This window comes from Ovis canadensis, chromosome 15, assembly GCF_042477335.2.
Source record: "Ovis canadensis isolate MfBH-ARS-UI-01 breed Bighorn chromosome 15, ARS-UI_OviCan_v2, whole genome shotgun sequence".
NCBI classification, from domain to species: domain Eukaryota; kingdom Metazoa; phylum Chordata; class Mammalia; order Artiodactyla; family Bovidae; genus Ovis; species Ovis canadensis.
Window position 1 is genome coordinate 37,731,653 of NC_091259.1, and position 12,527 is coordinate 37,744,179.

Consider the following 12,527-nt stretch of genomic DNA (forward strand, 5'->3'; position numbering starts at 1 on the left):
TTAACTAAAGAGCTTTTTCAGGCACCCATGTCTGTAAAAAATATTTTTAAATAAAGTTTCTTTTGTTGTAGCAGACCAGAGTTCTTGCTCATTCCTGGGTCAAGGAGTAATACCTTGGGAAACTACAGGGTCAGATGTATAACCCCACCAGTTCATCACCAGACGTCTGTTCTGCTACCTGGAGGGCCGTCTAAGCGACAGGAAAGGGGCAAAAACTTGCCGACAGCTCACCAGACTCTGCAAGTTGCCTTGATCAGGGCAGCTCTGTGCTAAGGAGCAAGCTTATCCTCTGTGTTAGAGCTCGAGCCCTCTGCTGAGCAGCAGAGATGACCTCTGGTCCCTGCTCCCAACTGCAAAGGGCTCTGTGTTCCTTTTGGCATGGTTCCAACTGCAGGCCGCAGGCTGCTGTGGTACCCATGATGAATAAAAACAGTGAAGATTAAGGGACAATTAAGCTTTATTTTTCATATATATATATATACACACACACACATATAAAAAGGAAACAATTTGCAAATTTACAACCTAACAAAACTATATATACACACACACGCATACACACATCCACGCAGATACGCATACACACATCCACGCAGATACACATACACGCCCCAAAGCTCTAGCCAGGCCCATTTCTCATCTCCAAGTACCATTCTCCCATTAGAACCCTGGTGCTAATATAACTTTATAGCTTTAACCCTTGTAAAGGACAATCTGGACCTCATCTCCAGCCCCTACCCCCAGCGTTCAGTCATAACGTGATTCCTAGAGAGGGTGGGGGGAGCCAAGTGAATGAGGGTGCTCGGGCCCAACAGCCTTCACTCTGGAAAGCTGTGCCCGGCATCCTTACTGACTATCCTGTAAGGACCACCACCAGGTCCTGGCTTCTGCCCAGGGAAAGAAAGGAGTGTCGCAAAAGGGACTCCAGGAGCAGGCAGGCAGCTGCTTCCATTTACTGTGGTGGGGGGGGTCTCCCCAGAGCTGAAGTGAGCAGCAACCCTCACCCGCGGAGAGAGGCCTGGGCTCACTGCAACCACACTTCAGCGATACAACTGGATTATGAAGCCAGCCCTGGAGCAGGAAGTCAGCTCAAGATGAACAGGCTACCTAATTTGGTTGCTGGTAGAAGACAGGTACTTACATCCATAATGTGTAAAGAGAAAACAAGTTCTGTAAGAAACTCTCCTATGCATTTCTGGGATACTGAGGCCCCTCCTTGGTTTGAACAAATTGAGACCGTGGTGGACAGGTCCCCAAAGAGGGGGCCTCCAGGGCCACATGAGGTCTTTCTCAGGACAGCTCAGGTCCCAGCCCACGTGCCCTCTGAAACAGGGTCTGCAGGTGAGCTGGGGGCGGGTGGGGGGGGGGGTCTTCTCCACTTCAGTAGTCCACTTTAGAGGCTTTGGCGACCATCCTGAGTGCTGGGGAGGAGGCTGAGCAGGGAACAGGGGAGGTTCCAGGCAGGACAGGGAGCGCTGTGTGATTCAGCGGCTAGTGCCTCAGATCGATGTATTTCTCTCCCTAAAGAGGGGTGAAGAGCAGAAGTGAGGCAGGAATTCGGAGACACAGACCAGGGTTTAGGTGTGAGCACTAAAAGAGAGGAGGGACTGAAGCCACAGCTGATGGACTAGGTGCAGCGCCTGGAGGGAAGAAGCCAGGGTGGGGTGGGGGCGGGCGGTGGCAGGGCAGGGAATGAGAGATGAGACCCCAAATCACACTGGGTCGCACGTCACACCTAGTGATGTGAGCCACTAGCGCCGTTCAGGAAGTGGTGACAGACTGGGTCCTGCTCTTGGTCCTGGGGGCTACCTTCTCCGGGGTCCCTCAGCCACCTGCCTGGCCCTACCAGCTGTGAGTAGTGTTAGGGAGACAAGGTGGGAGCTGCTCCCCATTGGAGATGGGGAAGGATGAAGGACAGAGTTAGTGTTCAGCAACCGTCAGCCCCTGCTGCTCCCAATCCCTGAAGACTATCAGGCTCTGGCCACGGGAACTGCCTCCTACCTGGTCTCCTGGAGCCCTCTTGTCACCGCTGCTGCCCTGAAGGAGTCCCATCTCTTCTGGGAGCTTATCTGACTTAACTTCAACTACAAATTCGCTCTTACGAGACGGGGGCAGCGTGCTGGGAGGAGGGAGGGAGGCAAGAGGTTGGCAACTTGAGGGCAAGGGAAGGGGGGCTGTCAGGAGGGATGGGGCACTGGGTGATGACGAGCCCTTGGGTGTTCTGGGCCAGCTGGGGAGGGGCAACAGGGAAGAAGGGAAGCAGTGTGGTGGAAGGAGCTGGGTAGTGGTGGGAAAGCAGGTGTCCCAAGCGAGTGGGCCAGGGGCTGGCGGGGGAACGTCCCTGAGGAGGCAACAAGCTGGCAGCGTGAGATGGGGGGTGGGTGTGCAAGACGCCAGGTACCATGCTTACATCTCTTGTTTGCCTGACCGTCCACATGGCAGCTTGCCCTTCTTGTAGAAGAAATAGAGGACAGCGCCCAGCAAGGCCAGGACCAGGACGCACACGGTCACAGCCACGATGACCACACCCTTGCTTTCCGGCTCTGTCAACTTCTTCTCTGTTCCACAAAGACACTCAGAGTCACTCCCTGCCCCAGGCTGCCACATTACCATCACTGCCCTGCCCAGTCCAGGGCTGATGGAAGGTAGGCAGCTGCCCAGGGCTCCCCTGGGCTGGGCAGGGCAGAATGAGGATGCCCGGTCCAGCCCAGCTCACCTGTTGAGGTGCCGTTGGCTCTGGCAGGGGGGCTGACGGTGGAGGTACTGAGGTTGGTGGTTCTGTTGGAGTCTGGGGTGGAAGACATGAAATGGATTGGGGTCAAGGGTGGGATAGGAATGAGCCCAACCCCGCCCCCTCTGCAGGACCTGGCCCTTACCCAGCTCCAGGAAAATGATGGTGGTGTTTCTGCCCAGGGAGTTGGAGGCCACGCACTCAGCGCCTGTCTCCAACAGCTCTGGGGTCACCAGGACGTTCAGGACACTCAGGACATTCTGTGGCTCCTGGTCTTGCTCACTTGCCTGCAAGGAAAGAGAAGCAGCTCAGGGGTGGGAGGGTGTTGGGCAGTGGCTGCAGAGCCTGCAAGGGGTCGGCCCAGCACCTGGGAGGCTGCCGTGTGCCTGCTCACCATGCCGTGGACACTCCACACGATGCTGGGCCGAGGGTGCCCCGAGGCTTCACAGGACAGATTCAGCACTGAGTTCTCCTTCACCCACATCTTCTTCTCCCTTGATGCCATCCACGGGGGCCCTGCGTGAGGGCAGGGCGGGTTGAGACAGCACACTCTGCCCACCCGCCACCCACTCCCACACCAGAGTGCCCTAGGGCAACAGGTGATTTCTGGCCCCCAAAGAGCTTGAAAACACTGACCAACTCAAGGGCCTCACCAAAGATGGCCACGTTGACCAGCTGGGAGCGGTTCAGGCCGGGAACACTGGGCACAGAGGCCAGGCAGCGGTAGCCTCCCCCTTCCTCCCGTTTCAGGTTGTGTAACTGGAGCACCTGCCCCTTTGCCAGTAACTTGCCTGTCTGGGGTGAAAGATGGGTCAGGGGTCACTCCCAGGCCCACCCATCCCCCCAGAGCCTTGGGCCCACCTGGGTACCTTTTCTCTCAGCCACTGGAACTGAAGGTCCTGGTTGCTCTCGGCCTCACAGTTCAGGGTGAGGCTGCTGCCCTCCTGGCTCTCAGGGGCTGCGGGGCTCACCCGGACATCAGACACATCTGGGGGTGCAGCAGTGGGGTCAGGCAGGACAGGGCGGGTTGGATTCCCTCTTGCCCCAGCCTGGTCCCCCTCTCCTGGGCCCCCAGCCCCTCACAGTTCACCACCAGCTCCTGTTGGTCGCTCTGCAGCGATGTCGTGGTCTCCAAGTCCAGGCCCTGACATTCGTAGCGGCCACTATGCTCCTTCTGTGCAGGATCCAAGACCAGGACCCCGTTGTCATCCGTCCTCTCTTCCTCCATCTCCCTGGTGTTGAGGTTCTGGGGGAGGACGAAGGCGTGATCAGAGCGGACCTCCAGCCACTCCTGCATGCCCGCCTCCACCCAGAACAGAGGGCCCCGCACCTGCTTGATGATGCTGAAGTGGGGCTGGGGGTTGCCATCAGCCAAACACCTGATTTCCACACGGTCCCCCTCCTTCAGCATCCCCTCAGGCTCCACTTCCAACCACACTCTCTCTGCCGGGTCTGCACAGGCAAAGGGGACAGTTCTCAGCCCAAGAGCGGCCTTTGCGCCAGGTGGGCAGATGCTCGCAGGACTCAGCCCCATTGTGAAGAGTCGGTACTCACAGAAAACAGGGACGGTGACCTCCTTAGATTCTTTCATGTGGTTCCCACTGGGCAGCCGGTAGCTGAGCTCACAGTAAAACTGGGCATCTTTGTCCTCCTTGGACACCTGTGCCTGCAGAACACTGCGCAAGGTAAACAGACCACTCGACTCCTCCGTCTGGGATGACTGGATGTGGACCCCTGGGCAGGGAGGAAGGGGAGAACGGTTCGGTGAGTCTCCGCTCCGCCTCCATCCCCACCCTGTGGCATCTTGAGTCGGGGAAGGAATGGCAGGGAGCCCTTGTAGAGGGCCACGGATCATTACGAATGCCACCTGCAACCCTTCAACCCAGCTCTTTACTGCTTGCTACCTACCCCAAACACACGTGGGCACTCATACAAGGGTGTGTGCAAATAATACTGCAGTGATTTAAAAATACAGAGAAAACACTATGGACATCTACTAACCAGAATGAATGGTCAGCTAGATCATATTATAGCTATATTATATATTACATTATAGCTCAGCCCTGTGAAATGCTGGGCAGTAGGTAAACAAACAATCAGGTAGTTCTAAACAGAGCGATCCAGCAAGATTTCCAGGACTTGTTGTCAAAAGGGAAACAAAGTATAGGGCAGGCCGTGCCATTCAGATCGGGGTTTCTCCACCTCAGCACTGAGATCTGGAGTCAGAAGTACTCTGTGCCCTGTGGGATGTTTACAGCATCCTTGGCCTCACTAACCCCCCACCAGATGCCAGTTGCATCTCGCTATTTGCAACAACCAAAAATATTTCCAGACACTGCCAAGTGTCCCAGAGGAGAGCAAGATCAGCCTTAGAAGAGAACCACTGATTTAAGTAATAAAAAACAAAACTCTATATAGTCCTAGATATATTTACATGTGTGAGTAAGGACCTAGAAATAGGCTTGAAAGAATACATACACACTGACAGCAGAGATATTTCTGGGAGGGGGGCCTGGGGCAGGAAGGAAAATTTTCCTTCTAGATTTTCTGTACAGTTTGAACCCTAATGATAATATTTTCATGGATGGCTTGTGTACTTGAAAAAAAAAAATACAATAGTGACTTCCCTGGCAGTCCAGTGATTAAAGACTCCATGCTCCCAACACAGGGGTCATGGGTTTCATTCCTGGTCGGGGAACTAAGATCCGGCATGCCTCACAGTGCAGTCAAAAAAAACAAAGTAAAAGTGCAAAGCGGTCCCCATACAGTGCCACAAGCATGGCTTCTAAGGGCAGAGAGGATGACTTACGGTTCTTCTCCTCCTTCAGGGACTGGCCGTTCTTGTACCAGGTGACTTGAGGAACAGGGTACCCATTCCTTCCGACGCAGGTGGCAACCTAAGGAGGGCAGGGTGTGAGGCTTCCTAACTCTGTGACCTGGCCAAGCTGCCCCCTCTTAGCTCCTGCCTACCCGCCTCCCCCAACCCCGGGCCACCCCAGCAGACCTCACCTCCACAGGCTCCTTACTGTTCACAGAAATGCCCAAGGTATTGACCTGGATGCTTGGCTCCTCCGGAGCTTCTACAAGGGAGAGAGATGGGGAGGCATGTAGGACCACCGCTTCCCATGCCCCTCGCTGCCCACAAGGCACGGACAGGGCACTCACTGTAGACACGGAGCCGGATGCGGTGCTCCTGAGCCCGGCGCTTGCCCTGGCACGTGAAGATGCGGTCATCGTGGGGGGTGATGCCGGTCAGGACCAGAGTAGTCCCTTTGTCCTGGAGGCTGAGCCGGTTTTGGTACTCCCCAGGCTCGCTCTGGCCCTGGCCCTGACGCACACGGAAGATGGGCATCCGCTTCTCCTTGTGGACCTGAGTGGAGGCAGCAGGGCGGGGGTGAGGGTCCTGGGGCTACATGAAGGGCAGGGCCTCCCGCCCCTGCTGCCCTCTTCTGCACTCACAGAAAACCAGTCCACGTGGCTGAGGTTGCCCTGGGCGTGGGAGAGGCCACACTTCAGAAGGGCCGTGTGGCCCACTTCCACCTCCACCAGCTCGGGCTCCGGCTGCTCGGCCTCTCCGGGCACACCTGGGGGGGTCGGGGGGGCACCAGCAGCTGTGTGAGCTCCAGCTGCTCACCATGCCCTTCGCTCACACCCACTTGTAGCAGCTGTTCTCTCTGCCACTTCAGTGAGGGTTCGAAGGGCACGCTGTCCTCTCTAAGCCTCAACCACTCTGTATGACCCCCCAGCCTGGGGACTGGCCCTCTCCTGGCTCAAGGGAGCTGGGGATGGACATTTCTGGTCATTGGAGCAGAGACCCTGAGCACCAGGAACTCCCAGATGAGGCTGGCAGAGGGTGGGCCAAGAGGAAGGCCCCTTTCCTTCCAGGCCCCCTCCTCTCTGGGTGAGCTCAGAGTGAGGGAATGCAAGGCACGTGCCAGGCCCAGGCACACAGGCCCTTTTTGTCCCCACACCCAGGGTAAGACATCACTACTCTACCCTTTGCCCCCCAACGCCCCCCCCCATAAGACCCCAATGGGCAGCCCTGGTCAGGAGACCCCTATCTCCTACTCCATAAGCAGCATCTCTGAATTCCCACACTCTCAGGGGACCCCATCCTGGGAGTCTTGTGAGTACAGGAGGGGTCAGAGTCATGGAGGGGCCAGAACCTCTCCCTGGGGTCAGGGTCAGGGGTCAGGGCAAGGGCCAGGCAGTGGGCAAGAGTGACGTCAGCGGTGCCAGTGTCCTGCCCGCCCCACAAGGAGGTGATGTCACTCCATACCATCTGGTTGGACTTGGGTGCCTGGGTGGTTGCCCTGGGCTGGCTCCCATACAATGAGGGCTGTTGGAGTGGTCTTCAGCCCAGAGCAAAAGCCTCAGCTCCCTGACTCGGTTTCCCCAGCCCTAGAAGAGCCGGGCAGGGGTGGGGCTGGACCTTCTGCAGCACTGGAGCCCCATGCAGCCCTTTCCCCTCCATCCCCCAGAAAGACTTGGAAGGCAGCAACCGAGGGTACCCCAGGGACATTGTTGGCATGGGCACGAAGCCATGGCATTGGGTATTGCCCAGACCTCCCCTTTCCCAGCCAGCCAGCGGCTAGAACCCGGGAAACGGAGCCAAGAGAAACGAGCGACACCACTGCGGCCATACAAGGGTAGGGTGAGCCCGGGAGCGCCCGGCTCCTAGGCAGTTTCAGAGAAAAACTCCGAGGTGCCGGGGCCCTTTTCCCACCTGAATCTGGTCCCATTCCGGGACGTGTAACAAACAAGTCTGGGGCGCTCGCACTCTGGGACTCTGCGATCCCTAGTCCCTGCCACCTGTGACCCCGTCACCCGGGTAGGGGCGAGGGGACCCATACGGCGCTCCAGTCTTTGCCAACGCCCTGGCAGGGCGGGAGCCGCCGTTCCTCCCCCTCGCGCTCACCTCTAGCCTGGCTCGAAGCCCAGGCGGGAGAGGGAGGGGTCGGTGCACCCCTCCAGCTAAGAAAACTGCGTTTTCCAGCAACAGGCGGGCGCGGAATTCAGGATTTGGGGATGCGCTGTAGCTGCCCCTCCCGCCAAGGCTCCAATCACGCTCCCCGCCCCCCGCCCCCGAGAAAGCACCTGAAGAAAAGCTCTCCCCAGAGCCCGAAGGGACTCTGCTCCACCCCTTCCCGCTGCAGGCAGCAGCCCCCTCCCCGTCTCCCGGGTCCTGCTCCCGGGATGGTCTGGAACAGAGGCTGCAAACGGGCCATAAAGAAGAGTTGTACGCGCGCAAGGCGCCGGGTGCCGGGGACCCGGAGAGGAGGAGCGCACGCCGCCGCGCAAAGCCCCGGCCCCCGCCGGGATGCGGGCTCTGCTCCCGGGCACGCTCCGCCGAAGACCGCCCGGCCGGACCGTTCGGGGTGCGAGGCCCCAGCGAGCTCACTCACCCGCGGCGCGGCGAGAGCAGCAGCAGACGGCGAGTAGGAAAGCGCAGATGAGCCCGGACCGTCCCATGCTTCCCGGCCGGAGGGCGAGAGCCAAGTGAGGGAGCTCGCGGCCGCCGGGGGCTGACGTCAGGGGGGCGGGGGAGGGGGCCCGGGCGCCCGGGCCGCCCGCCACGCCCCGCGCAGCCCACCCCCCGCCCGGCGCGCCGTAGCCCTAGGGGGCGGGCCCGGCGCCGAGATGCCCGGAGCTGCAACAGCGCGGCGCGGGGTTAGGCCGGAGCCTTCCTCCCAGCCCCCGGCTAGGGAACGGACAGGGGGCGGTGACAGGTGTCTCCGAGGCGGCTGCAGGGAGAAGCTGGCCCGGATGCTGGAGTCCCGCCGGGTCAGACCCCGCTTAGCCCCAGCCAGCCCTTGTAGCCCTGGGGGACCTCCTGGCCGAGGAGCCACTGGCAGGTCCTTAGTGTCCTTGATGGGGACCTCGCTCCCTTTTAAGCTCTTCTGCCCGCCGCCTCCTCCACTGCCCCGGACCTCTGCCCCAGAGAAATCGGGCTTCCCAGAACGGTTGCACCACTGCGGCGGCCGGCGGCCTGGCACTGCCCCCAAGTCTTGCAGTCCTGGCCGCTGTGAGGGAAGAACCCTGGGCCCAGGGCCCACAGAGCCAGAGGCATCTGTACTGGGGAGTGGAGACGGCGCGCTAAGGGTGGTCCCTTCATCCCCAGCTCCTGAAAGTCTCAGACCAGAGGAAGCAGGGAGGGGCTGAATTCACAGGCCCGAAGTTGTCACACTTGTCCCACTGAGCCTGGATCTTGAGGTTTCTGCTTCTTCTGGCTTCACTCACTGAACCCAACCTGGGACTCAGTTTCCCCTGAATGAAGAAAAGAGGGAGAAAAATGAGTTAATGGGCACAAGCTCTCCAGCTTTCTCCCCCCATACCTGTTGCTGTTGCAGAGGGTTGATGGGACCCCCTGCAGCAGGGCTCTGGCCCCCCAGCAGCTGAGGGTGGGGGGTTTGGAGGAGGAATCAGAACTGACTCCAGGCTGCCCTGCCCAAGTGGAATCTGTCCCAGCGAGGCGAGGGGACCTGCATCTCCCCTTATGTCCAATGCCTGGGTCTTTGGGCCCCTTGAACCTGAACTGAGGCTCTGGAGAGTGAGACTGATTCTTGTCTCATAGAGACAGACCCCCTGCTCCCTAGCCCTGGGAAACGGGTCCACATCAGCTGGGACCCCTCTAACTGGGATGGTCTAAAGGAGGCCTGGATTTGGAATAGAGTCCTGTCCTAGGCAGGGCAGCCTTGCCGCTGGGTGGGGGAGGAGCAGGGTGAGGCAGCAAATGGGCAGGTGACTTAGAGGATGCTCCGGGATGGCGTTTTGATGACGCCGAGATGACTCTTGAGCCACATCAGCCCTCATCTTTCAGATCCTTGCTGCTCCCCTCCTCCGTCTCCATTAATTTTCAGCCAGAGGCCATGCCAGGCAGGCCAAGCCAGGGGCTTGGAGCCCAGGGTGGGGGTGGGGGGTAAGAGAATGATGGTGCTTCCTCCTCCCCCAGAGTGAATGTATGGACTGGCCCAGGGCCCAGAACGGAATGGAAGCGTTTGTTTTTGTCTGCAGGGGCAGGAATGGGAATGGCTGAAGGATGCTGTTTGCCCTGGCAAGCTCAGAGCTGGGCATAGTATTCTGCTTCCCTGCCTCCACCCCCCCTTCCCTTCTCTTAACACCATTAACTAATCATTCTCCTCTCTCCAGCCTGAGAGCAAAGCCAGCTAACCACCAAGGACGGTCAGTTCAGAATCCTTCTTCCGTTGTGAGAAGAGTGAAGCTAGGAGGGGGTGGTGGGGCTGCCTCTGCGGTGAAAGGGAAGTGAGGATAGAGCCCAGGGTGACCTCTGTGTCCCACACGTCCCCACCAAACTAGCAGAGAGACTGTCCTTTAGGGAAGCCAGTAGCTTAGGGTGCTCTGGGCTGCCAGGGAGTGGGTGGTAGAGGTCAGGGGGCAGACAACCTCAAGAAGGCTTCATTGAGTGGGGCCGCACTAGGATTCCAAACCAAAGAGGTCAGGTCCTTGGAGAGGCTTCAGAGGGGACTGGAGGCAGAAGCAAGCAGAACGAGGGCAGCACAGGGTGAAGGAGCGGGAGGTGGACGGTGTCTGAGATGGGCATCTGCAGGAAAGAGAGGAAGCAGACGGGGAAGAACTTTCAGCGAGAGAGGATGGAGGTCCAGCAGAAGGGGAGCGCCAAGGAGGCCACTGTGGGCTTTCCATCTGCAGACCCTGGTGTGCCTGGACTCGGTGGAGGTAGCCTTGCCCAGATGCAGGCCAGGATCAGCAGAGCCCCTGACCAGAGCCCTAACTTCCCTGCCTCATTTCTCTCCAGAAGGAATGGGTAGGAAGGCTGCCTTCTTCACTCCCACGGCAGACCCAGGGGGTGCAGAGGCCCTTGGTGTGTCTCTTGGGCATAAGTCTGACCACAGGTAGAGAAACTGAGGCTGCGAGGGGTGGTGGCCACTGTCTGAGTCCCTCAACTCCTGTCTCTGGTGTGAGTGGGGGCTTTCATTTCATTGTACAATGTGGGACCACCCCCATCCCCCATGTGGAGGTGGAGGTAAAAAGACAAGGCTAGTCCTGCCCCGGGGGGTTAGCCCTGCTGGGGTGAGATTAAACCCAGGAGTCCTCTCTCATACTGGGTACAGTGGTCTCCCACCAGCCCCGTCCGGTGGAGGGGCCTTAACCAGGAGGATATGAGAAGGTCAGGCTGAGCAGAGGAAGGAAGCTGATAAAGACAAGTTTACATCTGCAGTAAGAGAAGGCACTATGGGGTGGAGGGGGTGGACCAGCAATATTGGCGATGACTGAGGCTGGGGAATCCCCCCCTCTCCCTGGCCTGGCCTAAAAATAGGGTTCAGTCTGAGTCTTTGGAGGGGAGGTAAGAGAATTTTTTCCAGTGTCGGGGGCTCTGAGCTGGGAGGAGACTGTGCTAAGGGAGTGAATAAACGGGGTAGGAGGAGGGTGGGGGGCAGTTGCTGCTGAGGCAGCCTCGGGCCAGGAAACCGGATATTGGGGGGCTGGGTGGAAAATGTTGGGGAAGAGATTGAATAGGGGGAAGCGGCCCCTGTCTTGGCCGGACGTGGTCTCACCCATGTCCTTCGCACCTGACTCCAGGCAGGAAGGAGATGTGGCCTGGACTGAGCTGCGCCCCAGAAACACCATGGGAGAGGAGGAGGGTGACTTGTGCTGCTGGTGGTGGGTGGGGCGGGGGGGAGATGGGAGGGGCTATTTTTAAACTTGGAGAAACCGTCAGTGAGTTCATCTCCACCCTGAGTGCTGGAGGAGGCAAAGGCCTCATTGTACAGGGGTCCAGAGAAGGGGCGGGGGAGGGGAGGTGGCACAATGACCGGGATTATATCAGAGCCGGGTGGGGAGAGGAGGGCGCGGGAGGGGGCGTCTCCATCACAGCTGGCCTACTGAACTCCGGGGTCGAGCCAGGCTGGGGCTGGGACAGGGGGGTTTTCCCACTCTCACAGAAGCCCCCTCTTGCGGAGGTGGGATCTGTCTCTGGCATCCGGTGTCGCATCCTGGGGAGGGGGCTGTGGGTGGGATTCCCACAGCCTGGCTTTCCCAGGGACACTGCAGGGTCCGTTCCCAGGCTCCCAGCATTCCAGCGACTCCCCTGGGAGCTGCCGGCCTCTCCTCTCAGCCCCTTCCCTGCTAAGTGGGTGGGGGGAGAGAGGGAAAAGAGGATGTGGCCGCATGGGGACTCTTCCTGGGGATTAGGGACCCATAAACTAGAGGGAGGGTTCGCAGTGAGTGTGGTGTGCAGAGGGGGACCCATCCCTCCCATCCTAGGCCCCAGCCCTGCTGAGCCGTCCCTCGAGCCTGGACTGTCCCCTCTAGTCCTCTCCGACCCCAGGTCCCTCTCCCTCTCCACGTGGGCCGCCCTCCAGCACCCAAGGCCTCAGCCCAGGGGATCCCAGGTCCTGCCCGGGGAGGGCGGGGCATCCGGCTGAGCTTGCCCCAATCCAAACATTACCATAAATGCTCAGGCTGCTGCGGGCCGGGGAGGGGCTCAGGCTGGGGACCTTGGGGGCTCTCCGGAAGCCCCAGATCCGGTCTCCAGGCCTTTCCCAGCGAGGGCCGGTAGAGGTGATTCAGTCTCTGCTTTGGGAAAAGAAGGGGGAGCTGAGTTGAGGGTGGGAGTCGGGTGGAGTTTGGAGAGAGAGCCACATGACATGGGGAGTCCCTGAGCACTGCCTCTGGGGGTTGGGGGGGTGCGCAGAGACCTCTGATGGAGGGGAGGGAAGGATGATCCAGCCAGGATTTCAGCCTCGGACAGGGCTGGGGGCTCCTGTCAGCTGTGATAAAGGATTGTCTTGCTTCTGGTCCTGGGTCTCTGCTCTCT

At 59.3% G+C, this 12,527-nt stretch overlaps 1 protein-coding gene across 2 annotated transcripts; it reads right to left on the bottom strand.

Moving 5' to 3' along the window:
- Positions 1–439: 439 nt before the first annotated feature.
- On the bottom strand, positions 440–8,758 carry MCAM (melanoma cell adhesion molecule). 2 transcript variants are annotated; one of them, XM_069554183.1, is made up of 16 exons: positions 8,137–8,430; positions 6,191–6,315; positions 5,897–6,101; positions 5,741–5,811; positions 5,541–5,628; positions 4,286–4,465; positions 4,062–4,183; positions 3,815–3,977; positions 3,601–3,719; positions 3,385–3,526; positions 3,126–3,247; positions 2,877–3,018; positions 2,717–2,788; positions 2,411–2,558; positions 2,002–2,119; positions 440–1,521 (listed from the first exon to the last, which is right to left on the bottom strand). In XM_069554183.1, exons 1-16 carry the CDS (start codon positions 8,201–8,203, stop codon positions 1,492–1,494), a joined length of 1,914 nt encoding a protein of 637 aa, XP_069410284.1. In that variant the 5' UTR covers positions 8,204–8,430; the 3' UTR covers positions 440–1,491. The 2 variants fall into 2 exon arrangements, with proteins under 2 accessions (XP_069410284.1, XP_069410285.1); XM_069554184.1 differs by lacking the exon at positions 2,002–2,119 and having other exon boundaries at positions 8,137–8,758.
- Positions 8,759–12,527: the final 3,769 nt, after the last annotated feature.

What these genes read in the sequence shown, in the direction of transcription:
- MCAM (XM_069554183.1), bottom strand. Translation starts at nt 8,203, where the DNA reads ATGGGACGGTCCGGGCTCATCTGCGCTTTCCTACTCGCCGTCTGCTGC. An exon ending in ACTTCAGCATCATCAAGCAG is followed by an intron (nt 3,978 to 4,061) that starts GTGCGGGGCCCT and finishes GTCCTCCCCCAG; the next exon opens with AACCTCAACACCAGGGAGAT. An exon ending in CATCATTTTCCTGGAGCTGG is followed by an intron (nt 2,789 to 2,876) that starts GTAAGGGCCAGG and finishes CTTCCACCCCAG; the next exon opens with ACTCCAACAGAACCACCAAC.